The 27,212-nt window shown below is 42.2% G+C and overlaps 1 protein-coding gene across 4 annotated transcripts in view; it reads left to right on the top strand.

Annotated features, from left to right (window-relative positions):
* cacna1ia (calcium voltage-gated channel subunit alpha1 Ia) overlaps positions 1–27,212 on the top strand; it is a 194,008-nt gene that overhangs the window by 128,093 nt on the left and 38,703 nt on the right. For all 4 annotated transcript variants that reach the window (XM_040052996.1, XM_040052979.1, XM_040052987.1 and 1 more), the window contains exons 7-20: positions 2,674–3,022; positions 3,421–3,513; positions 8,154–8,478; positions 8,773–9,161; positions 12,652–12,803; positions 13,118–13,303; positions 20,518–20,635; positions 20,756–20,911; positions 22,532–22,622; positions 23,533–23,687; positions 24,245–24,949; positions 25,494–25,594; positions 26,506–26,629; positions 26,849–26,917. In XM_040052996.1, the coding sequence (XP_039908930.1) occupies positions 2,674–3,022; positions 3,421–3,513; positions 8,154–8,478; positions 8,773–9,161; positions 12,652–12,803; positions 13,118–13,303; positions 20,518–20,635; positions 20,756–20,911; positions 22,532–22,622; positions 23,533–23,687; positions 24,245–24,949; positions 25,494–25,594; positions 26,506–26,629; positions 26,849–26,917 (3,013 nt within the window). The remainder of the gene's footprint in view (positions 1–2,673; positions 3,023–3,420; positions 3,514–8,153; positions 8,479–8,772; positions 9,162–12,651; positions 12,804–13,117; positions 13,304–20,517; positions 20,636–20,755; positions 20,912–22,531; positions 22,623–23,532; positions 23,688–24,244; positions 24,950–25,493; positions 25,595–26,505; positions 26,630–26,848; positions 26,918–27,212) is intronic.

The raw sequence follows: 27,212 nt of genomic DNA, 5'->3' as shown, positions 1-27,212 counted from the left end.
TCCCCAGATGGGGATGGCTCTACTTGTGTTGCTATTTGCTACGCAGCAGCAAACAATGCAGTTTAAACCGTAGGATATAATGGGTTTCAGAGAGCAGCGGTGCCATTGTCATATAGTATGTGAAAGGAGATTTGCTGTTTCGCTGTTTCAAGATACCATCAGGATCGTTCAGAGACCACCAGGCGCCTGTCTCTGTGGGAACCTGAGTGAATGTGGCGATAACACAGACACTTCTCGTGACAGTGTCAATTTCCCCCTTGAACTGTGTCACCACTGTCCCATAAATTATACACATCATCATGGCTTGTACAGTTTTAAGATTTCCTAAAACCACCTGGAACTGTCAGGTGCAGTGGCCCGTGGACATGGGATGGACTCAAGTGCAGATTCAAAACCGGAGGCCAGGGGTGAGGTGTAATGAAAAGAGATTTTATTTTACAATGCTCAGAGGCTAACAGAAAGTGCAGATTAGAATCAATGAACATAAACTAGATGTCTGAGGCGAGAGAAAAATACTGTGGTGATAACTAGATGGCAGGGATAACTGGGTGCAGGTACTGGGCAGGGGAAACTGTGGCGGGCCAGGGCACTGAAACAGAGGACAGAGCAGTCAGGGGAATCCCACAGAGGTTTGCGAGTGAATCTAAGGATAGTACACTGAGCTGTCTTACAAGCTTGCAGGTGGGGGTTGCGTGGAGGGGGGAGGCAGGAGAGGTCCAGGTGGGTGCTGCATGCAATGCAGGGAGGCAGGCAGCAAACTGGTATCCAGGAGAGCTTGGTAGGTGGGTTTCAGAGGCTGACGAGAAAAACAGAGATTCGGTTAAAACACACGATTAGTCACCAGGGAACGGACGTGAGGCCGAGAACTGACTAAAGTTGGCAGATAATCTGGCGAAGACCAGTTGAGTGCGCCGGTCATAAATACTGCTGGTACGATTGCCATCAGGTGAGGAGCAACAAAGACTCCACCCAGTGGGGAGGAACTGATGCTGTGGAAAACCACCCAGACCACGACAGGAACAACCTTACTGTTCAGAAATTTTGAGCACCTGTACAACAGTTTTGATGTATTTTCAGTCGCTACATTTAAAAAAAGTAATTAAAGTTCAGCCTAACAGAATTTTTACTGCTGTCACATGCCAAAATATGTCAAATTAGATCCAAACAGTATGTAAGGTTTAAGTAAATTCATACTTTTGTAACTACACTGTGCTCAAAATAAATAAAGACAAATGTAGGATGGATATAAAATGAAATGCTGTGTCAATAAGAAAGAATAAAAATGTGGAACCAAAATTAAATAGCTTCAAAATGAGTGTACTGGTGTCATTTCAAGTAAGTAAAGATGCAAAATAGCACCTGAAGGTGGCAAATATTATGATCACAGTCTCCAAAACTGATAAATGGCAATTTGCCTGTTTAATTATCTCATGATGTGCTTTGTACCCTCTGATTGGTAGTGCTATGATTGGTAGACATATTGTAATGAAAAGGCAAGTGGCAAAAACAATGTCTTGGAAAAGGTGCTTTGTCTAATTTTGCAGGGCATGAAGCAAAATGCACTGAGATCTTTTTATATATATATCGTCCTCTCATTTCTGATGTTTACAGGCTTTTGAATCTCAAGTCTTCAAATATATAAAATGTTTAGTCCTCAAAATGTTTGTGTTGATAGTTCAGCAGAGAATTGTTAAAGTGCATCCTCTATGATTTCTCAAACAACAGCAGAACTGAATTGAAGATTATCACTGTTTTCTGTTATGGAGAAAAACAGCTTTGTCATTTTATTTTTGTAAAATAAAGCAAGGATGCTCGCCTTATATAAACTATTATATCATTTTAAAACTATTTGTGTATCATGCTTTGTCTTGAGTTTGTTGGGTGAAAAACATATGCTAATACTGTGAATCATCTTTTGTATCCTTATTTTAGCTACATCAGCCACCCCTACTCCACCAAACAGGAGAAACCGCAATAAAAACAGAAAACACAGATACTGCTGTAAGGATTTAGTAACTACTCAAACTGCAAACCCAATAAATAAAAAGCAAACAAAGTTTATTGTCATTATCTGGTTTCTGTATTCATGCCAGTGAAATCCAGTAGCAGCTAACAAACAGTTAATAACCACTTCTGCTGGAAAACTAAAGGTGAAAGGACAATTTTTCACACACTTCTCCAAAATTATGCACAAAAAAAGGATATTATGTAATTCCTAACATCATTTTTTTTGGTAATATCCTGGCAACACATGTTCTAACCCTCCCTACCACACCTGTCAACACAGCTTTGGTCTACTGCAGCAGCTTCAAGCACTGTCTGCTAGGTGTCTGCCAGGTGTGGCCTCTATAGAAATACTGTACATATCACCTAAAGCTCACCCTAAAGCTTTTTTTGTCTGAACTGGAAAGAAATTAGTCAAAAGACACAGCCATGTGTGTATATATATCGTGACTGTGTGCAGTAGAGAGAAGGCAAGCATGCTATCACAGGAAATACTCCCTTGCTTTCCTTAAGTCATCACTCATATCCCCCCCCCCCCCCCCACCTCTTGGTACAGTGCTCCTTAAATGAAGTAAGTGAAATACTTCATTTAAGTTCATGTACAATTTTATGTGTTGGGATAAAATACCATAAACATCTTACCTTCGTTATTATTTGTTCTGTCTCCAGCCCATCAGGTATGACCCTGCCTGCGCCATACTACCGGCCAGAGGAAGATGATGAACGACCCTTCATCTGCTCCCTGGCTTCCGATAATGGCATAATGTCATGTACTGACGTGCCAGCGAGACGCGAAGGAGGACGCATATGCTGCCTGGATAAGGAGGACGCTCTCCACAGACAGGCGCTGGGCCTGAGTCCTGAGCCTCTGGCTAACAGTAGTGGTGCTGGTGAAGCAATAGGGCTATGCATAAACTGGAACCAATATTACACTCGGTGCCACACTGGGAGTACTAACCCCCACAAAGGTGCCATCAACTTTGACAACATTGTCTACGCCTGGATTGTAATTTTCCAGGTAGGTTTGTGTGCTAAGGGTAATGAGTAGTAAAAATAACCTTCTTTTTGGAATGTGGTTATTTGGTGCTGATGATTCAGTGTTCTTTTGTTCATTTATTTGTTTTTAATTAGATATCTTCATTCTTTTTTTGCACCTAAGAAGCATTTACTTGTCTATTTTCCTTGGTTTTCCTATTACTTATTTTTCATTACTCCATGTTATTTTTTAAATTAAAAAATCGCTGGTTTTATATATGTATTTATTTATGTAGAGGAGTTTCAAGGTGATAAAAAACTGTCCTTCACTAGTAGATAAATATGTGGCAAAGTAAGTCTTTTAAAAAAATTATATAATGCTAAGCAAACCCTGGAGCACAAATTGCAAATGTTAACTTTGAGTCAAATCTTTCCTCCTAGGTGATCACTCTAGAGGGCTGGGTTGAGATAATGTATTATGTTATGGATGCCCACTCCTTCTACAACTTCATCTACTTCATCTTACTCATCATTGTAAGTACTTTCTACTAACATTCCAGTGTATCACATGTTTAATTATTATAAACGTTTGGATAAACTATAGAAAAACACAGACTACTGCCTCCTAGTGTGAGTATATTGCTACATTTATATGTCAGTAAACACCCTCTGAGTGATTAATTGAACTGTTTTTGAGTGAGAAGTAGAAAAATGCAAGTAAAAAAACAAGTACAAGTTGATGGACTGCTGAAAACCACACAAAAAATCAAGTGCCGAAAGGGAAAATTTATCATGTGCATGCTCTGTGCAAAAGTTATATGGGAAATACAGTGTCAGCAACACAATGAGGGTTGGATTGTTTTTGCTGCATTCACATGCTTTTGACTGCCTGTAAACTCTGTTCATTCCCACTGTGTCAGTACAATAGACAGTGCCACAGAAGTCACAGATTTTACACTTTCCCATCAGCAGGTGAACAGTAAAAGAAAGGCAAAATAAGATCAGGAAGATAACATGGCAGAAGAAAGGAGATGAGAAACTTTGTAGTGCTGATACTTTCTAAAAGTAATGGAAGTCTTCTGCTAACTGGAAGGTTGATGGTTCAATCCCTGGCTCTTCTGACCTGTTTCTTTGGGCAAGATGCTGAAACCTGAGTTAAACCTGATGTAGTCAGGTGTTTGTGAATGGGTTATTGATGCTTATAGTATGCACTTTGAGTTCCAGGCATGAGTAGAAGAGCAGTTTCAATCGTTAAAAAATGTTACTATGAGAAAGATCTTATAACGCTTGCTGTACATGTAAAAAGATGTATAATCAGAGGGAAGGGAAATGTTTTGGGGGTATTTGAATTTTAATCCTGCGTCCAATTCTTTGTTATTGCTGATGTGATTGCTGACTAAAGTCCATCCACTGTGGCAGATGAGACCTCAGGCTGGCATTTTCAGTGCAAGAATCACCTTTTTGCGAGATATGGATGTGGTGTCACATTACAGCATAATCGCTTTTTCCTGGTTTGTACTAACCCACTGTCTAGAGTCTCATATCACGTACCCCTCTTGTTCCAATTACATTAAGGGCCAACAGATGATTACATCATCGCACTGATTTGCAGTCAGAGTTCATGCCCAAACTGCTGCAATCTGGCACTAAGAACTGACCAAACAAAACAAGCTCCTTTGTTTTCGGGTTCAGTATGAGAGCTACAGAGATTAAGAGATATCGTCTAACTGCTCTAGACAGACTGCTCCCTTTGTGGCGGAAATGCCCACATAGTTTTGGTGTAACTAACTGACACAAATGTGTTGCTCCTTTTGAGCTTCCTTGCAAAGCTCCAGTCTGTTTGGCAGCCACCCAACGTTTTTAAGTGATGCCGTGGAAGCATTGCTGACACCATGAGAAGTTTTCAGCCACACGCTTCAATGGGCCCTTATTGTGCTCTACACACAGTCAGGGTCACCTTGAATGATTTCATTCTTTTCCTTTGTAGTCCTTCCATTTACTGTCTTTTACTCATCAAACTCTCACTCCCTCATCCACCCCATCTCTCCGTCTGTTGTGTCATTATGACGTTGTAGCACCCCGCGCTTTAAAGCCTGTTAATCAGTCATGTAAGTGTGTGGTTTGGGGTACAAAACTGAGAGACAAAAAGAAGTTTAACCTCCACAGTGTCAAACACACAGTCTCATCTTTGTCTGTTTGAAACTTGATATACTGTCAAGTGTGGAACCCAAAGTAGCTATATCAGAGTGAACTGAGGGGGTAAATGGGAGTAAGTGTATAAGAGCTAAACACTCCCGAGAGGGCGTTTATTAGGCAGTTACCTGTGTGTACATGAAAAAAGTCATACCAATATATATGTGATGAATCCAGCATAGGAGCGCATACAGTTGTAGTTACATACAATAACTTAAATCTTTTAATACATTGTGCTGAAGGATCTTCAGTGTCTTTTATCCTTACAAGGCCAAGTCTTGTTAACATCTCATAGTGATCATGACTGGCTACAATGGTAGGTTTTGTTTTTTTCTGTTTTCTTTTCTCTAACCCATTGAACAATAACCAAACAGTGGGAAAGTCCAAAAAACTAATTGAGTATAAGAACTGTAGACGAACACAAGCTGGGAAAGTCTCTTTGAGTCATTTCCAAACAACAGCAGAGTCCAAGATCATCAGTTTTAACATTTTTCAATAAGCACAAGTTATTCAAATGTGTCACCACTTTCACAAAGTCTGGAATAAGACCAAACCTGTCACCCTCTGATGAGACAAAATATATTAAGATGTTCAGGACCAACCCACCAAGGCTCAAACCTGCCATGAACTAGAAACTGCTAGAACACCAGCATCACTGTCAACATTTAAGGAACCTTTACATAATCATGGACTGAGAGGGTGCTGACCAAGAACAAAGGCCCTGCTCCAAAATCAACATCTTCTAGCTTGACTGACATTTCAGCTACCCACATAGACAAGACAAATTCCTTCTAGAGAAAAGTTTTATCATAACATGAGGCAAAGATTGAGCAATTTAGCCACACTGACAATTTTGGAGAAGTATGGTGAAGTATTCAAACCTAAGAAGACCGTACCAACTGTCTAGCATGGTGGTGGTAACATCATGTTTAGCTGTCAGTGGTACTGATACATTGCACAAATTGGATCAGCGGATTACCTTCAATCTTTTAACTTAACCTTAAATCCACAGCTACACAATTACAATTTGTACCCAGGTGTGTACACACAGGATGTTCCGACAGGAGAATGATCACATAGATGCAGTAAAACAGATGGATAAGGAAGGCAAACAAAAGAGCTTCTGAAATGTTCTTTCAAAAGCTCCAACCTCAACAGTAATGAAAATTTGTCCAAGATGGGTTAATACCAGTAAACCAACCAGTTCAAATGAACTCTTTCAATCCTGCCAAGAAGAGTGGTCTAATATCCAACCTTAACTATGCCAGACTCTTCTTGATTACTACCAAAAGCATGAAGTCGAGGTGTTGAGGACCCCATGTGTATTAGAAAAAATCTAAAATAAATTCAAACTTGTGCACCCAATTCTAGTTTTTTAAAGTTCTTCCATTCTGCAAAAAAGAGCAGAAATCATTCAAAGAAATCATTCAAAGATCCAAATTATCATGACATTCATGCCCAGGATGAGTGTGTGCAAACTTCTGCCTACAGCTGTATATGCAATCTGTTATAAGCTAAGCCCATCTAAGTGGTGACGTGTGTGTGATCACACATGCTTTTGTCTATGTGAATATGTATGTGTGTGTGTGTGTGTGTGTGTGTGTGTGTGTGTGTGAGAGAGAGAGAGAGAGCTTGCATGCATGCATAATGCAGTGATGGTCTGAATGCGTGATATTGGGCTGCCCTCGCTCATTATGCGTAAAGCTGTCTACTGATCAGAATCACAGAATAGACACACACACGCAGATGCAAACCTGGAGGGAAATCAAAGCCCCACACACCTGCAGACCTGCTTTGACCCACAGGCCACAGATGGGTATCTCTCCTCCTCTCACACACCTCCCATCTATGTTTCCTCTCTCTTTTTCTCTTTGTAAATATCTCTGCAGCCGCTTTATTTCATTCCCTCCGGCTTCCTCGCTCTCTCCTTCACCTTTCTTTTGCATCTTTGATCACTTTGGATGAAAGTCTAAAAGTGGAATGTCATTAGGTTTGGATTTTATATCTGTGAATGATTTATTAAGCATCACATCTCAAAATGCATAGTTTTATAGATATGTATGTGCAGTATGTCTATGTATGTACTCAACATGTATTTATATCACTGAAGCAGAGAGATACAAGTTCAGATTTTTGATGCACAAAACTGAAACACTGGTAAAAGCTGCTCTATCCATCCTGCAGTCTGTTTTTTTTTTTAGTTGTTCACCATTAGCCAGTATTGATCTATTCATTGGTCTGTAACCTGCTCAGAGCACACCAATAAAGGCAGTTTCAGCAGTCCCATAGTGATTCCCATTACTGCCACTAAAAGGGTCAGTCAGCATGTACTGTTCACGGGTAACCTCATCACCTCTCTGCTGCCAAACCTTACTTTAACTCATGATAAGAAAATCAAACTTCTTTTGTGAAAAACAGTGTCAAAAAAAGAAAGCAGTGAGAGAGAGTGGTTGGGGAATGCTTGTCAAGCAAAGGCGTGAGAAAAGTAAAAATTAATGTTGAGTGCACGGAGGGGAGGGAGCATTAAGTCGAGTCAGAGAATAAAAGGAGAAGGAGAGAAAGAGAGATTGCCAGACGCTGAACTGTGCTTTGGGCATGTGTTGGCTCTGTCTGTCTGCTCCAATCAGTCTCGGTTTGGTGGGAAGCCAGCCTTCAGAGACCTTTAGCATGTGCGCTACCATTTCTAAAGGAGGAACAGAGCACAGTATTAGAATAGGCAAGTGTGTATTTACCACTGAAGAAAGACCACAATTCTTCACATTTTTCATGTTTCCTAAATGAGCAACATCTGCTTTAGCCATGGGCTGATTATTCAAATAAGGCGGCGTATCTGTGCGTTTTTGTTTTAGTTAATTTTGTCAAACATTGATTTATGAGCTTTTACAACAAAACAATAAACTTTGACATGCCTGCAGGAGTTTGTCTTCCGTCGCACTGGGTTTAATCTCACGGGGTCAACTTTTTTGACTCTGCTTCTCCAGATCGGTTCATTCTTCATGATCAACCTGTGCCTAGTGGTTATCGCCACCCAGTTCTCAGAAACCAAACAGCGGGAGCACCAGCTGATGCAGGAGCAAAGGGCGCAGTGCCTGTCCTCCTCCACCTTGGCCAGCATGGCCGAGCCTGGAGACTGCTACGAAGAGATCTTCCAGCTGGTCTGCCATGTCCTCCGCAAGGCTAAGAGGAGATCGGCAGCTCTCTATTACACGCTGAGGGGCAAGCCCCCGCCGGCTGGTGGAGGCAGGGGTAACAGGCGGGGTGGAGGCAATGTGAACGGAGAACGGCATCATTTGAGGCATCCGAGATGTGAGTAGGAGGGTTTCAGAAAATAACAATGAGAATATTCTTATTTATGTAACATTTGGCAGTTCTATTTCAGATAAGATGTACAATTACATAAGAGCAAGAGCTGAATTTTAGGTTTTTCAAAACATGATGACGGCCCGATTGGATCGTGCATTTCTTAGATAATAAATCTCACACAGTGCTACTAGTGCATACCTGAACTTCTTTTGTATACTTGGTTAAAAAAACACAAAAAAGTTCTGTATTTGAGATGCATCCACATCTTTTTTTCCCCCTGTCACTCTGTTTCTGTAGCGTTCCACTGCCCCCACCAAAACAAGCAAGACCACGACTCTCAGCCACTAGCCAATTCCATCAGTCTGTCTGTCCCTCAAAATCCCGAGGACTGCCCTATATGTGCGTTATCGTTGAAGGAGGGAGTGAGGGCTGTGGGAGATTCCGCCAATGGCGAGGAAAATGAAGAGGATGCGGTTAAGGAGACGAGCAAAGAGGAGAACCACTTGGAGGAGAGGGGAGATGGAGAGAGGAAGCGGAAAAGGACGTGCTTTGGACATTGTAAGGACCTCTGGAACGGTATGAGGAGGAAGCTTTGGGGCATTGTGGAGAGCAAGTACTTCAGCAGGGGCATTATGATTGCTATTCTCATTAACACCATCAGTATGGGCATCGAGCATCACAACCAGGTAAGATCAGCTTCGATTAAGAGACCTCTTTCATCTTCACCTCACTCAAGTTCATGCAGCACTTCCACCTTTCACATCAGGTCATGAAAAAATCCCCACTGAGTGGTGAGCGGTTTTTGTTTGTTTGTTTGTTTGTTTTAGTTTTTGACCCATCTTCTGTTTTAAGGACTCTCTTTTTATTATGAACCTCCCCATTACTTATGTCTGAACCGATTCCAAAAGCCATGAGCCACCAAAGAGAGTGATTGTTTTGGAGCGTTGCCTAGAGTGTTTGAGAGTGACAGTATCAATACAGTGTGTTACCGTAATCATTTCTCCCGCCCCAGCAAATCAGCAGAAGGAAACAGCGTTACGGCAGATGACATTCAGGGCGACGAGTGCGGGATTGGAGGAGCATCAGTGCCTAACAGTTCCATGATTGAGGTGTAAACATTTAGCCTAGCAGTAGACATAACCGAGCTGGCTTTTAACATGGGCCAAGCCTCCTCAGAGGCAGACAAGGCAGGTGTCTGAAAGCGAGAGTGAGAGAAGCCTGCCAAGAATACGCACGCACACGTGAACACAGATAGTTGCACACGCAAACGCACAATGCAGATCCTTTTTTTTTTTTTTTTTGCAAACCGTGTGCAGGCGCATAAACAAAATATCTTTTTATATTCTTGCGCATGCACCAACAGAAACACATGGACTCACAAGCTGTTACATAAGACAGCTTTTTTCTTTTTTCTCCATTCTCTCTCCCATTCTGTTTTCTGTCTGTCTTTCATGCTCCCTCCCTTGCTAATTTTACTTCCACCTCACCTTCCCCCTGTTCTCCCCACAAATCCCTCTGTGCACCTTTCCTTTGCACTTTCCCCCACTTGTTCCTTTGTTCCTCGCTGTCTCCCTTCCTTCCATCCTTCCCGCCTTACCCCGAGCGTCTCATCTACTCACCTACTCTTTTTTACCTCCCTCAGTTTCATCCTCCGTCTCCCCGCTTCTCCCTCTCTCATCCGCCCACGCACTCTTTGACAGCGTACAGGGTAGTTGCGCTCTCTCTCTCTCTCTCTCTTTCTCTCCCTCATCTCTAAAGACTCTAAAAATAAACGAGGGTTGTGCGGGGGAAAAGAAGAGGAGGAGACAAGCGAGAGAGGAAGCGTGAGGCTTATGCCGGTTACACAGCAGTTTTCAGCTCTATTCCCCGTGCAATTCTGTGCGCGCGTGTGAGTGCGCGCACTTCAGAGCGGGCACGTATGCAGGGACCCACACGCGTTTGCATGCACACACTCGCAGACGCCTCGTTTGCCTTGTCTTTTGAGTCTTTCTCCCTCTGCAAGACTGACAGGAGCACTTACACAGGTGTGTGCGCTGGCTTTGCGGTGCAGAAGTCTTAACTTCAGTGTTTTCTTCTTAAACAAGAACTCTGAAGCCCAAAACATGACTAACCACACAGCTGCTGTACCACAGCACCACAGGGGCTTAGGGAAAAGGTCTGTATTTACAGTCTGATTTCAAATGAATCCTTCTGGATAGGTGTCACATGTGACAGCGGACGATTTATGTGTTCAAATATTTAAGTTTGACTAATAATTTTTACTAATTCATTAGTTTTCAAAAGAAGCCACACATGCGCAGTCACACTTGAGGGCGTAGCTCATTCATTCATATTCATGAAACAGTCATGCTGACTGAGGGCACATTTCAGGCGAGTAACAAGAGAGGACACTTGTCTCATGGGATGGATTTTCAGGGGACATACGCAGGGCAGGAACAGGCAAAAAAGTAACATGGGAGATCAAAGGTATGAGAATATGAGGAGAAACGTTGCTAGGGAATGAAAGGTAATGGGGCAAGAAGAAGGGGGAGAAGGAAGGAGGAGGAGAAAGCAACAGGGAGGGAGTGATGATGGTATTTTGTTTGAGTTAAACTGTGGTGTCAAGGGCCGTGATGGTTCTGTCAATAGCAATAAATCTCATATCCTGTCTTTGCACTTAAGACTCGTAAGGGAGTTATGGGCGTAGGTCAAGGTTAGAGCAGCTGCTAAGCGATCCAACTTGTTTTTGGCGGGTGTTTCCATCTATGTTCATTTATCCATATCATACTAATGCTGATCTGCAGCCTTTTTTTTTTTTTTACATGTTTTTCGAATTTTAAATTCATAACAGCCACCTTCAAGCTATGAAACTAACAAATCTGTTTTGCAGGTCTTTCTTGCTCTTTCTTCTTCGTCTCTGACGACAAATCTATCTCCCCTCCTCAGCTGTCATGCCATCATCTGGTTTCAAACAATCCTTCCATTTTTTTTTTTTTTTTGGTTTTCCTTCTCCCTCTCTCTCCCTCATTCACCCTCTGATCGACAGGAGGATATTGATTGGGAAGAGATGTGTCTGCCTGATAATGAGACTCAGAAAAGAGAAAGAAAAAGGCGTGGAGAACTAGGGGTGTTGTAGAGATAGACTGGGAGACAAAGTGGATTAGGGGAGGGGAGGGCTGTGAGAGTGTGTGTTTCCCTGACATGGTTTGTTAACTTTGGCAGGGCGAGCTGGCTATTTCTCCACTGGCTTTTGAAACTAAAATTCACAGGGGGTATCGGAGAAAGCATCTGATCCATATCGCGCATAACTCACATCCACTCGCACACAAAGCGCACTTGCATAAAGCCAGTCTGCGCATAGAAATGGAAATAAAGTCGGAATTGACTGGTGTGCGGGGGTGTGTGTGTGCTATATGTGTGGCGTGTTCATATATGTATGAGTCGCTTTGGCAATTCCAGATAACAGGCTATCCTATTCAGCCAGTGTTTGACACCATGTGCTACACAGGCAATGCACACTCTCCATCCCTTTTCTCATTTCCTGTTTATTTTCCCCCTGATGTGAGTTTTCCTTTACAATTTCACATAAACAGCTGTGCCAGGAAACTGTTTGTTTTCCCACTTTTCAGCCTCTTCTCTTGATCTCAGACTGTTGCCTCTCTCAGATAAGATGTATGTGTTAATTTTATGTGCCAGGTAAGGGTAAATTCTGTCTTCAAGTGACTGACAGTTTGACTGGCAGCTTTTTCAGCGCAAGCAGAGAAAAGTAATACGAGCGCAGTTGTTTTGTTTGGCAGCGGCTCCTGTATCTATTGTTACAGCAGCTGTGATTGAAAAGCACTGGTTTAATATTAACTGTTTTTATCTCTTTGTGTGTATTTGGCACTGCTCTGTTTTTAACTTCAAATACTTGCAGTGCTTGAGCTCCTGTAACCGCTTCCCTTCTCATCATTGGTTTTGTCACTCTGACCTTTTTTCCACTGACATGGCACTGGTGCTTGTGCACATCGTGTAGTATTCCACAGTTGAAATTTAGGGTAAGAAAATAATGGTACATTTTTTGTAATAGCTCTCAAATAGCATGAGAAATCAGTGACTCCAATATTAGGTCCAGCTATTTTGAGGTTTATGGTGCAACAAAAGAGGTACCGGTCTGTATCCTCACTCTTCTGATTTTGTTTTGATGTTTCCACCAAGCCTGAGGAGCTGACCAATGTCCTGGAGATCTGTAACATCGTCTTCACCAGCATGTTCACGCTGGAGATGATCCTGAAGCTCACTGCCTTTGGCTTCTTTGAATACTTGAGGAATCCGTATAACATCTTTGATGGCATCATCGTCATCATCAGGTGTGTGATATGAGTGGCTGATTGAGAATACTGTATGTTCCTTATCACCCTAGTATGGATTATGTGTGCTTACAGAATGAGAATTTTCTATCTTCATGTGTGTAATATTGAATGTTGTTTTTTAAAGACTAACTTAGCCTCTTATCTAATCTTTTCTTATCTATTTCCCCTCATTTCTCTTGACTCTTATTAATTTTGGTCTTCCTTTCCCCATATTTCTTTTGAAATGACCGCATACATTTTTACAAATTTCACCACATCTTTGCCATTCTCATTTTACCCCTCCTTTTTAAACACGTGTGCTCTCGCCCCAGTGTGTGTGAGATCATTGGCCAGGCAGACGGTGGTCTGTCGGTGCTGAGGACATTCAGGCTTTTGAGGGTCATTAAGCTGGTGAGATTCATGCCTGCGCTGAGGCGGCAGCTTGTGGTTCTGATGAAGACGATGGACAATGTGGCCACCTTCTGCATGCTGCTTATGCTGTTTATCTTCATCTTCAGGTAACTCTTGGGCATGTACATACATATATGTACATACATATGTATATATTAGGGGTGCAACGATACACAAAATTCACGGTTCGGTTCGGTTCAATACTTTGGTGTCACGGTTCGATATTTTTTCGATACAAAAAAATGTTCATGCCTTTTTAATTTGTCATTTATTAAACTTATACATATATATTTTAACTCAAAAGTACAGTTTTTAAATTTAATGTTGCTGAAACAAAAAAGTAATTAAAAAAATAAATATATCTCAGGGCTCTCAAAATTTCAAAATCCCTGGTAGCCCTTCGGGCAGGGACTCTTCAGTTTTTGATAGCCCAAAATAAATTTAAGTAGCCCGAATAAAAAAGAGAGCAATTTTTTGATTGATGTTTTGTTTCCTTTACAGTATTATACATTAAAGTATAATATTGTAAAGGAAACAAAACATTAATCAAAAAATTGTTGAAAAACAAATTACAACATTGTATAAAAATTACAATCATCAACTCAAATACTTGGTTCTAATTGAACAGAAATTTCTATGAACTTGTAAGAACTGTGTAGGACATGAATCAGTCTGTGTCAGATCCTGACTTTGAAATTTCCACTGAAGTCACGGGTAAGAGTCAAGTGGAACCAAGATCTAGGCCATTTGCTTTTTGAAGTTTGCAAAGACTGCTAAATTTTGCCAGTGGTAGTTCACTCTTTGCAACATAGTACGCTGTTCTAAACAGATTTTTCAGGTTTATTTTTAGTATGTTATTTGCAATTGGTGTTTGTTCTGGGAAAGATATTGCAGACTGAGCAATAATGCATTTCTTGCATTTCTCATGGGTTCTAATGGGGGCCTTTCTTAAAATGACTGGTCCCAGTAACAAAGGCGCTTGTCGACTCAGAAATCGAGAGAAAACCAACAACACACCAACACAACAACATTATGTTATTTACACGGGTGCACATAAGTGGTCCGCATGTGCGCATTCACTGTCAAAATAAAAGACGCGCACCAGATAAGAAGTTGCAACGCGCGTTTGCGTCCATATAAAAAGCACTGTTTTTGTCCGCTAGAGTGGGATTTTCACGGCACATTCCGCACCACATCTCTGTGCGTTCATCATTTGTTTGAAGCCAGCTCACCTCCTGCAACCACTTTTCCGAGAATACGTGCTTTTTTGTGGTTCGGACTCCTTCTGACATTTGTTTGGAGGTGGAGGAACACCAAAGTAATTGCTTAAAGGAGCTTCTTCGACATCTTTAAGAGTTCTAAACAAATGTCTGTCCTCCTCCAGAAAATCTTTTGTATGCAAACACGCGTTGCAACTTCATATCTTGTGCGCGGTTTTTTTTTTGGTTTGTTTTTTTGACAGCGAATGCACACCTGCGGACCACTTATGTGCAGCCCCGGTTATTTAGCTTGTCATATTGCAGCCACAGAAATTCTTTTGTCCAAGAAACCATAAAGCTGCACTTTCTTTTTGCCTTATAGTCTGATTTGTCATAACTTTTCCGTTTTGCGGTAAGCTTTTCTTTGGCTGTCACTTCTTCACCCTGACCTGTCTTATTTGGCTCAGCAGAACTAAAATATATATCCTGCTTCTTTTACACACACACACATAACGGTCAGCGATTCTCTGCGCGATCAACTTCTCATATGTTTAAGCTTGCTGCGGGAGATTTCACTTGTCATGTTTGCATAGTAAGCTAACGATTGATAAGACGATGTCAGAGGAATTGGTGCGCAAATTATCGTCACTCACCAATCAGTGCTGTTGCTCTCTATACACAGTTCGCGCGATTGCAAAGTGAAAGCAAAAAAACAAGCGCAAATTCAAACGTGATTTCAATATGTCACATATTGACAGTGGCTCATCGATGCCAATGACATAATTACCCAGCTACATTTCCGAAAGAATGCAAAAGCATTGACATATATTTTTCCTTCCTACAATAGCCCGACGGGCAGGGCAGAGATAGATTTTGGTAGCCCGACTGGAAAAATCGCTAGCCCCGGGACGTCGGGCTAGCGATGTTGCAAGCCCTGTATCTGATTGAGGAATCACTCATCTTTGGAAAAGAGAGTTTATTACAGAGAAATGGCTCTTTCCAAAATAAAAGCTATACTATACGCTTCTTCTGGGCTATATTCTCAGCAGCATATTGTAGCGGGTCAGGGCTGTTGGGGGTTCTGTTTGTACAGTTATGTTTTGTTTATGTTGCCATAGTGACGGGTGACGCCCTCTCGCTGCGACGGTGTGTCCTTCCGGGGTCAGAGGGCGCCCTGTGTGGTGTTGTTGTTGTTGTTGCTGTGCGGTTGCTGCGCTGAGCAGTTAGCTAGCGGCAGTGTTCTTCTGCAGATGTCAATAAACGGCTGTGCTCCCTGGCTAGCTCACGGGAAGCAAGACCAAACGACACCTCTGTCTCCACCTTGTCTGAGCTCGCCACAATATTAAACATATCAGGTCCCCATAAGGAGAATCATGTGCTAACGGCTATCTAAATGACTCGGGTAAAGTTTGTAGCATGCATGCTTGTTGTTTTTGTCTGCTTCCACTTGTCTTTGCACTAGGATGATGTCGGCGTAAATGTGCAGTCATATTCGTTGTGTTCCCACTAGTGCTGTCAGCATTAATCTCGTTGAAATGACGTTAATGCCACAACACGGCAAATCTCCGTTAACGAGCTACCCCTGATCGACCCGTGCGTGGGGCTAGACGGCCAACACGTTAACGAGCTAACTGCGCTAACACACTAGTTCCCACCCATGTAATTGAGCATTGCGTGGCACATCCAACATACTTTTTTACTTTAGTCCATGACGCGCTTACCTTCAGGGTCATACGTGACATGAAAACCAAAATAATTCCAAACGCCAGATCTGAATGAGGGTGGGGGAGGTTCAATTTGCCATGTTGCAAGGAGAGCTTAACTTCTGTCTCGCTAGCTTGCCCTGCGCTCTTCCTTCTGACTATGCTGTCTGTGTTGAGCGCTCAGTGGATCTGCGCTCGACAGTGCAGCCTAGGCGGAGTAGTCGAACGCAGATTCACTGAGCGCTCAACACAGACAGCATCGTCAGAAGGAAAGTTGATAAAATAAATTACAAATTTTGTATTGTTCGATACATATGCGTACCGAACCGAAAGCACTGTATCGAACGGTTCAATATCGATACGAATATCGTTGCACCCCTAATATATATATATATATATATATACAAGGAGTGCAGAATTATTAGGCAAATGAGTATTTTGTCCACATCATCCTCTTCATGCATGTTGTCTTACTCCAAGCTGTATAGGCTCGAAAGCCTACTACCAATTAAGCATATTAGGTGATGTGCATCGCTGTAATGAGAAGGGGTGTGGTCTAATGACATCAACACCCTATATCAGGTGTGCATAATTATTCGGCAACATCCTTTCCTTTGGCAAAATGGGTCAAAAGAAGGACTTGACAGGCTCAGAAAAGTCAAAAATAGTGAGATATCTTGCAGAGGGATGCAGCAGTCTCAAAATTGCAAAGCTTCTGAAGCGTGATCATCGAACAATCATTCAAAATAGTCAACACGGTCGCAAGAAGCGTGTGGAAAAACCAAGGCGCAAAATAACTGCCCATGAACTGAGAAAAGTCAAGCATGCAGCTGCCAAGATGCCACTTGCCACCAGTTTGGCCATGTTTCAGAGCTGCAACATCACTGGAGTGCCCAAAAGCACAAGGTGTGCAATACTCAGAGACATGGCCAAGGTAAGAAAGGCTGAAAGACGACCACCACTGAACAAGACACACAAGCTGAAACGTCAAGACTGGGCCAAGAAATATCTCAAGACTGGTTTTTCTAAGGTTTTATGGACTGATGAAATGAGAGTGAGTCTTGATGGGCCAGATGGATGGGCCCGTGGCTGGATTGGTAAAGGGCAGAGAGCTCCAGTCCGACTCAGACGCCAGCAAGGTGGAGGTGGAGTACTGGTTTGGGCTGGTATCATCAAAGATGAGCTTGTGGGGCCTTTTCGGGTTGAGGATGGAGTCAAGCTCAACTCCCAGTCCTACTGCCAGTTTCTGGAAGACACCTTCTTCAAGCAGTGGTACAGGAAGAAGTCTGCATCCTTCAAGAAAAACATGATTTTCATGCAGGACAATGCTCCATCACACGCGTCCAAGTACTCCACAGCGTGGCTGGCAAGAAAGGGTATAAAAGAAGAAAAACTAATGACATGGCCACCTTGTTCACCTGATCTGAACCCCATTGAGAACCTGTGGTCCATCATCAAATGTGAGATTTACAAGGAGGGGAAACACTACACCTCTCTGAATAGTGTCTGGGAGGCTGTGGTTGCTGCTGCACGCAATGTTGATGGTGAACAGATCAAAACACTGACAGAATCCATGGATGGCAGGCTTTTGAGTGTCCTTGCAAAGAAAGGTGGCTATATTGGTCGCTGATTTGTTTTTGTTTTGTTTTTGAATGTCAGAAATGTATATTTGTGAATGTGGAGATGTTATATTGGTTTCACTGGTAAAAATAAATAATTGAAATGGGTATATATTTGTTTTTTGTTAAGTTGCCTAATAATTATGCACAGTAATAGTCACCTGCACACACAGATATCCCCCTAAAATAGCTAAAACTAAAAACAAACTAGAAACTACTTCCAAAAACATTCAGCTTTGATATTGAGGTTTTTTTGGGTTCATTGAGAACATGGTTGTTGTTCAATAATAAAATTATTCCTCAAAAATACAACTTGCCTAATAATTCTGCACTCCCTGTATATATATATATATATATATATATATATATATATAAACTGTTGCCTCAAGCTGCTTCCCATTGTAAGGTAAAGACCCTACAATATTAGATGATCCCCTGTGAGCAAGCACTTGGTGAGAGTAGGAAGAAAAGAAATCTCCCTTTTGACTGGAAGAAAGCTCAGGGAGAGGCAGTGATCTGCCATTAGTGAGTGAGGGGGAAGAGAAGAGAAAAAAGATGAGTGTTGGAGAGTGCAGCAGTACACAGGATAGTTTAATAGCATAAAACAAATCATTGGGTTGACAGTTTGAAATAAAAGCCCTCTTGGAATAGTAGGAGATTAACATAAAAGCACTTGGTGCAGGCAGCTCTAAATAAAGACTGGAACACAGTTTGCACAAAACAATACTATTGACCCTCTAAGCCAAGTGCATCATATTTGATACCTGGATTTCTGAGACTGCTGCCTCATCAGTGAGATTTATTTCTTATTTCCTGAAAAATTGAAATAAATAAATTATACAATACAATATTCAGGTGCCACTGAATTTAAAATCTCCAAGCAGTGATTGTTAAAACACTGTGTAGCAACATCAGCATCAGTGCAGCCACTCATCACATGAGGGTCCAACATATTAGAAAACTTCAAAGCAACATCCTGATTTATGAACCGCTTATGGAACATGAGATTAGAAGGTTGTGTGTACAGAGGGAAGCTAAGACTAAGAGTAACACAGGAATGGTCACTCACTTGTACGTCTTTAACACAGACATTAGTTATGTCTAAGCCAAGAGAAAACACAAGGTCCAAGGTGTGGTCTTTAACATGGGTGGGTCCAGAGACATGCTGAATAAAATGAAAAGAGTCTGTAATGGATAGAAAGTCAGAGGCCATGCTACACCTAAGATCATCCACGCGGAGGTTGAAATCCACAATCATTAAGACTTTCTCCAGTTTAATACTGGAAGATAAAAAGTCAGTAAAATCTCGAATAAAAACACCAATGGGGCCGGGAGGGCGGTAAATTAAAACACAATAAAATATATCTGAAGAACCAACCTTAAGAAGTTGTGACTCAAAGGAAGGGAAAAACTCAGAGTCCATAGTCCTGCAAGCAAAATTGTCTCGGTGAACAGTGACATGAAGTCCAGACTATTACTGCTAAAAAAGTCATTCAGTATAAATGATTTGCTGGCTATGGAGCGAGCGTTTAGGAGAGTGATCTGAAGTGGAGGAGCCAAGCCGAACGCAGGCTCCATGTTGTCTCGTGTGCACCAATCAGATCACTTCAAAGTGATCTGATTGGTGCACACTTTACGCAACACTTTACGCTGCTCAAAAATCCCAGATGTAGCAAAAGTGATACAATTTTAAATTTTTTATATGTTTTTTAAATTTGTCAGAAGGTTCAATCAATACTTTTTCAACACAGTTTTGTTTTGTTTTTTTAAAGTTAATTTTCTGGCAATTATTTCATGCATCAGTCTTTCTGGGGTTAATTTATAACAATGCAGTTCCGCAGCATTTGCGCCTACACAGCACAAATGCAGCTACATCAAGCTTATTCTTTTTGGACCTTGTGTCCCTTTCCGACTTTTCTTCTGCCACTAAGGTAATGAGAATTATTTCTCTAAACATTTGAGTCTCTATTACACCAGACAGATAGGTCTCTGGCCAAAGAACAGTGACAAAGGTAAACTGTATTGTATTAAGTTGTCATATCCAAGTTCTAGTGCAGCATATTAATAAGATGGTTTAATTTAAGTTTGGACAGTTTTCAAATTGCCTGTAAATTACTGTTAGCAACGCTTTCCTGGTACCAATCATTCCAGTAGGTCAACTGTAAAATCTCAGTCACAGAAAGGGTGAATTACACTAATACTTAATTTAATTACTTACTCAGGTATATGGATCCCTTAAACATTCATTCTACCTTCATATTACACCTAAGAAAATATTTATGATGTACCTGCTGATGACTTTAAAATAATTGAAAAATGATGTGTTAACAGGAGAATTTATCATAACTGGCACCAGTCACTTTGACATTGATAGATGACTTACATGCTGCTGCATAATGATGTTATGCTTGTATACTGATTGTTACCCAATCTTACGTATGTGTGTATGCATACCTGCCAGCCAGCTTCTTTATCTCTCTAGTGAAGCATGAGTGTGAGAAAATAGATGACATCTGAGCTTTTAGTCAGCTAATGATATCCTGAGCCACTGGCATTTGGCCCATACTCCTAATTACTATAGCCATTAGTGACCAGTTAAATCACAGAGCTACAGAGACTTTAACCTTAAAATCAAATGTCTTCATAATTCCTCTAAGCAGCACTTATATTAATGGCATTGTCTGGATTTCATATTCTTGTTAAAACATCCAGTTTAACAACATAATTGCATTCTCACTCTGCGATAGGATTTGTGACTGAAATAAGTAATTACAGGACAAAACCCTTGTTTGTGTTGCAGCATCTTAGGGATGCACATATTTGGCTGTAAGTTTAGCTTGAAGACAGAAGCAGGGGACACCGTGCCTGACAGGAAGAACTTTGACTCCTTGCTTTGGGCTATCGTCACCGTTTTTCAGGTAAGAATAGTTCAGACACACATGCGCTTATGACTGCACATACACTTTTTTTGTGTAGGTGAGTGTCTGTGCCTGTTTTTGTGTGTCCCCTGTTTCACTCTGTGCATATGTTTGCTGCAGATTCTCACCCAGGAGGACTGGAACATGGTGCTGTACAATGGCATGGCGTCCACCTCTCCCTGCGCCGCTCTCTACTTTGTAGCTCTTATGACGTTCGGAAACTACGTGCTCTTCAATTTGCTCGTGGCCATCTTGGTTGAGGGTTTTCAAGCAGAGGTAAGGCACCTGGATTTAGGGGAATAGGCAGCATGGAGATGAGAGAAAATGACCAAGCAGACTAGCCAAATCAATAGAAAATAACTGCCTTTTTGCTTTTTGAGATTCATCATGTGTTTTCAGGCTGTCTTTTAGTTTTTTGGGACTTTTGCAGCCTTCACAGTGGCTTAAACCAGCGGCCCCCAACCTTTTTTGTGCCACGGACCGGTTTACGCCCGACAATATTTTCACAGACCGGCCTTTAAGGTGTCGCGGAAAAATACAACAAAATAAAACTAGTACCGCTACTGAAAAATAGAAGAGTTATTCATAACACACGTGAAAAGACCCAAGAAAACCGAGTTAACGATAAAAACGATAACAAAATAACACTGAAAACCGATTAAAAACCCTGAAAACCACACATTTCACACCTGAGCCTCAATTCTCGCGGCCCGGTACCAAACAACTCACGGACCGGTACTGGTCCGAGGCCCGGGGGTTGGGGACCACTGGCTTGAACAAATAATAAGCAGCTACCTTGATTAAACAGCCAGCTATTTTTTTCATTATTATTATTCATTCTTGCTGAAGCTACTTCTTCTGTTTGACCTCCAACCAAAGCATAGTAAATCTTCTGTTGTTGGCTGCACAAGTGAGCACAAGAGTGTGTACGCACTTCCTGTGTCTGAGGAAATAAGGACCCAGTGGATTACTTTAATAGCAATGTCCACACAAAAGTAGGAAATACATTATTAATTTTCTGCATAATGAATGTAATGTAACCGCTTTCTTTATCTCTAATTGTCTGTGCTCATGCGTATTTTAATTGAGCCAAATTCCAAATAAAATAGTCCTGACTGAAAGGTTTGAGACAACCGGACGAATATGAAATAATTAGACAAGCATTGGCCTTTAAGAATAACAGAAACAAGCTGTCACTTTAAGCCAGGGGTGTCAAACATAAGGCCTGGGGGCCAGAGTTGGCCCATCTGGACCACTAGACGGCTTTAGAAAATGTGAAGGAGGGCACACACTTGGAAGTTTTAACTGTATTTTTGCAGGTTTTACAGTTTTTCCTGCTTATAAAGACCTCCCCCATGGCTATTCATACTCCCCAAAAGTAGTTAAGTTATGGAGTTCTGTATTTTGCACATTTACTTTTAAGGCCAAAGAGTCATGCTGACAGATCTCTTTCAATTACTTTTGTTATCATGAAGAAAAAGTCCTCTGCACCCCTAAAAATGCAGATTTTATAACAGTTAGGTCATCTAACACAATCCACATCCACATAAGTTCATGTGAACTGCTGGGTTTTCACCCACGTAGGAATACTGAACGTCCACAAACTGCAGTCACTGACTCGTGTCACAGTTACAGCGGAGAAGTAAACATCAGTGTTTCAGAGCTAGATCTGACAAGTGAGTGCTAACAAACAGCCCTGGGAGGAAATGTGTCTTAGATAATTAGGTAATAAAGAAAGAACTGAAAATTAGGAATGTGTAAGCTTGTAATTGTTAGCTTGTAATTGCTCATTATTTCTTTTCTTTCTTTCTTTGTTACACGCTCTTTGCTTTGTTGTTTGTTTCTTCTGTCTCTCTGATTCGCCCATTTATTTTCTCTCACTGTCCCCAAAAACAGGGTGATGCAAATCGCTCCTACTCAGACGATGACAGGTCTTCCTGCAATTTCGATGACAGTGACAAACAGAAAGACTCCCTGCACCTATCAGGTGAATGCTACCTCCCACAGCTTCACTGCATATTTTTCTTTACAGACATTTTTTTTTTCTCAACTCTAGAATTTTATTGCCATTTCTCCCCAAAACTTACAGATTTGCAAATATAACAGTTTTTGAAAAATTCTTGTTATTATTCAGCATCAACTTTGCAACACTTAAATCTGTTTGCTCGAGGGGCACCATCATATTCAAGCTCTGTGGCGTCAGGTGATTTGTTGTGCCTCGGGCATCAAAAACTTGGTATGAGTTCCACAACAAACATACCTAAGCACCTTTTTCTTTTTCCTTGTCCCGGTCTGGAATGTAAGCAGAGCAAACTTTAAATAATGCATGACTGATGCCATTCCTCCATCCACTTCTCTCCCCACATATCCCCCGGCGTAACAAAAGCGAACTCACCAAGAACCACTATCCTGCAGCAGCGAGCAGCATTTAGCAGCGCATTAGCGAGTCCTCTGATGGCGTCTGATCACAAATCTTGCCCATAAATGTCAGGGTACATGGAAGGGAAACACATTTGGAATGACAATGTTTACTGAGACCTATTCCATCAAAAGACACGTTTGAGAATGGACAAGCACTCTGAGATATCCTCTGTTTCGCTATTACAAGTTCCTCCCTGGTCCTGTAAGGCAATTTAGTGTAAATGAAATCTTCCTCTTCCTCCTGGAGCTGACTGTAACATTGTTTTAAGACATTAATTGCATACAGTGATGGAGAGTGTGGAGTTTTCTGCTTTCATGGCATCAACAAAGACAAGGCAAACAAAAGGAGGGAAGGCCTTATTTAGTCTTATAGTTTTCCTTCTCACTCATCTGTCTTATTTTTCTTCTTCCCACCATTTAGCACTGTTTATTTTCTTTTTCCCTGTCCTCCTCCTCCTTCTTCTTCTTTCCTGCAGACCCAAAGATATGTACCCTGACTCCCAACGGGCACCTGGACATGTCCCCATTGCCTGCCGGTTTGTTTCCAGGAGAGAGGTTGACCTTTGCTCTCAGCTCCAGGAAGAATAGTGTCATTTCTCTTGGCAGAGCCAACCTGGAGCAGAGGGCTGTGGTAAGTTGATGGGACTGTGCATAAAGTAGCAGAAAAATGTACGCAAGCAAAGAGCATAGCTGCTACATCGTTAGCTCTTATGACATAAAATTTAATTGGTCGGTATAATTTAACAGCAGTATTTATAGAGTTGCAAACATAGATTTTCATCACATTTCAAGGTTTTACGCTTGCTTATAAATCTGAAAATGTGTGTGCTGGTTCTTATTTAGTGTTTATCTACTCTGCCTGAGCACTCAAAGCACTTGCCTCATTTGCCCATTCATACATTTTCTATCTAAGCACGTTTCTATCTAACATTCACACACATTCATACTTAGATGAATGCATCTGAGAGCAACTTGGGATCAGTATTTGTCCAAGGATATTTGGGATATTTGGTCCACTGATTGAACCGCCATCTGTGCTATTAGCAGATGACCTGTTCTACCTCCTGAGCTACAGCTAGCCTAATTAAACGGAACTGTAATGAATAGCAAATGATTAAAATAATTAGTAATAAGAGTTGCACTGATGTTATATTACTTCCAGATATCATATCAGTCTTTCTCTCTCAGTATCCAGGTCGAGGTTACCACAACTGGGGCCGTGCTCTGGCTCCCCAGCACCATGCCTTGTTGACCCGCCGCTCTAGCTGGAACAGCCTAGGAGGCCGGCCGTGCTCCTCCTCATCCCCCTCTGCTAGTCCTGGCTTCACCCCGACTTCCTCAAGGCCCTTCTATGGCTACGGCTTGGGAGGTCTAGGAGGGGTGGTCGGAGGAAGCCTGCGAATCCGAGGTCCCCGTGCCTCCTCATCCCCACACCACCACCTACATCGTATCCAGCCGGACGAGGAGGAGTCTCTTCTCTCCCCACCTCCTGTCGCTCCCCACTCCCTCCACCTTCCCCATCCCATGCTCCCGGGTTCTTTTGGACCCAGGAGAGACCGAAGAGCTCTATCACTAGAGCTGCCACACCTGCTCCAGGTGCCTGGACAAACTCACCCTCTGCAGCACCCCCTTCCCTCCATGACTCTTAATGCCAACCACAGAAAGAAGAGCCTCTCTGGAGGGATGATAATCAGCAGCGGTGGCAACTTCGGAGGGCTTCACCAAGACTGTAACGGGAAGACTCCACTGTCACAGCTCCTCCAGCCCCCGCCTAGACATCCAACCGAGCAGGCCGGAGGGTCCAATCCCCAGAGCCACCTGATGGCCGAGGTCTTCCCCCAGGTCAACGCACGGAGCAAGGATCGAGAGGACCTGGATGATGACATCGACTATGTAGGCTACTATTGTGTGCATGTGTGGTTAAGGAAATTAGACACAGATGCATGAGGAAATATTCCTCAGAAGCAGCTCTAAGACGCACTATGTAAGAGCATTTAGAGAGAACAAAGAAACACAATCTAGGTTTGTAATACACAACAACCAAACCATTAGCTTTTATGTTCAAGTATAAGGCTTTACATGTGCAATAATCTCCCGCTCTCTTGTGTAGGATTGCCAACTACTTTGTGCAAAGCCCGCACTCCCTATCACCTGGGCCTCATGGGAGCCTCATTGTTTTCATTATAAACAAGTCTGTGTATGAGGGAAACAAGGTTAATTAGAAAGGACTATTTAGACAGCGGGGGAAAGAGCTATACAGATGGTAATGTTGGAAGATGCTCCGAGCTGTTGCCATAGAAGTGTTTCACTTTGGTAAATAATTTAATTATGGAATCTAAACAGACGGTTTCGCTCTGCCGTTCTGTATGTGTGTGTGTGTGTGTGTGTGCATGTGTGTGTGTGCCATGATCTGCACTGATATGTGTGTTTGTTGCAGAGCTTGTGCTTCCGCATCCAGAAGATGTTAGAAGCATACAGACCAGACTGGTGTGAGACCAGAGAAGACTGGTCCGTCTTCCTTTTCTCCCCGCAGAACAAGTAAGCCTCGCCTTTATCCGAAGCCTTTACCGATGCTGTGCTCAAGTCTTCCAAACGTACGAACGGATTGCCCAGTTCTGTTTCACAGCTCATCAATGTGAAGGACAGTTTCAAGTTCCTGCGAAAGCACCTCTGCATTAGGACATTGATCGCCACCTTACAAATAGCAAAGCGATCTCCTCTGAACCCTCCCCTTTAGTCGGAGAGCAAGAGGGGAGGCATAAATTTAATACTGTAGGCAGTTCATTAAATTATGCATTAATTTGTAGTGATGCCATGTTACAATCTGAGAGGAAGGGTTTGACTAGGCACAGTTGAGTATTTCAATAAAAGCCATTTAAACGTGTCCATGTGTGTCCCCGAACAGTTTGGAATAAAGTCGATCTCGCTTGCTCTCGTAGTCAATTCATTTTCATATTCATTCCGTTTCTTTTCATCCATCCCTTATAAACACTGCAGCAGAGACATTTAATTGCTTTTTGGCAGTGCACAGCCTCACATGCTAAGTTTTGAAATGCATATTCAGTATTTATACGTCCCATCTCTTTCTGCCCCCCCCCCACCTCACACACCCACACACACACACACACACACTTGTCTCTCTTACTCCGTTTGTTTCTCTCTTATCTCTCTATTCTGTTCCCCCTGCAGAGAACTGTACTCAGGAGTCTGGTGCTTCTGAGAGTGTTGTTAATGTAATTTGTTTTGAATTAGGAGAGATGTAAACAGGGGCTGAATGAAGCTATTTACTCACCAAGATGTTAGGGAGCTCCCATGCACATTCAGGGAACTTGGCTCTCATTCCGATTGGATGGAAGGGGTTTTAAAAGTGCGTCTGGGCAGACTGAGGCCTTTCATTGTTCCCTTCAGTTTAACTTTTTTTTCTCTTCTCCCCTGCTATCTTCTTCCAGGTTCAGACAGATGTGCCAATCTATCATTGCCCATAAGCTGTTCGACTACGTAGTACTGGCCTTTATCTTCTCCAACTGCATCACAGTGGCTCTGGAAAGGCCAAAGATACTACAGGGCAGCTTGGTAAATCTAAAATGTTTGTTTGCACGCATGTGTTTGAAACTCCAGCTCCTTTCTGCAGTTTCTGTGCAGTAGCTGTTTGTATTCTCCGAGGATGAATTCACTTTTATGATCTATAAGGTGCAGTAAGTGCTGTTTTTACTACTCCTAATTGGCCCATCTTCACTTTCTGACTGTCAACCCTCTCTCCCGCTCTCTCCCCCCGCTCCTATTTCTGTCCAGGAAAGAGTGTTTCTTACCATCTCCAACTACATCTTTACTGCCATCTTTGTGGGCGAGATGACACTCAAGGTAACGTTTTACAACCTGTCTCTCTATTACTGCCAATGCAGGCGGCGCAGAGGCGTCGTTTCTCTGTGTTTCCTCCCATGTGTTCAGGGTTGTCTCTCGCTCTGAATTGCCTTTGCCTTAGTGACCCACGGCCCATCCTCTTCTCCTCCCTCCTTTCTCAGTAATTCCCCCGTTCCTATGGAGAATAGAGCAATTAAGCAATGTCATTAATTAGGGACTAGTCTACTCCTATGGAAGCAGTCCATCTTCAGCACTCCCCCACACTCTGTCCCTCCTCCAGTCCACTTCTATATTA

This window comes from Simochromis diagramma, unplaced genomic scaffold (assembly GCF_900408965.1).
Source record: "Simochromis diagramma unplaced genomic scaffold, fSimDia1.1 OVJJ01000321.1, whole genome shotgun sequence".
Classification (NCBI taxonomy): Eukaryota; Metazoa; Chordata; class Actinopteri; order Cichliformes; family Cichlidae; genus Simochromis; species Simochromis diagramma.
Note: the sequence above shows the minus strand (reverse complement) of the source record. Positions and strands in the feature narration are given on the sequence as shown.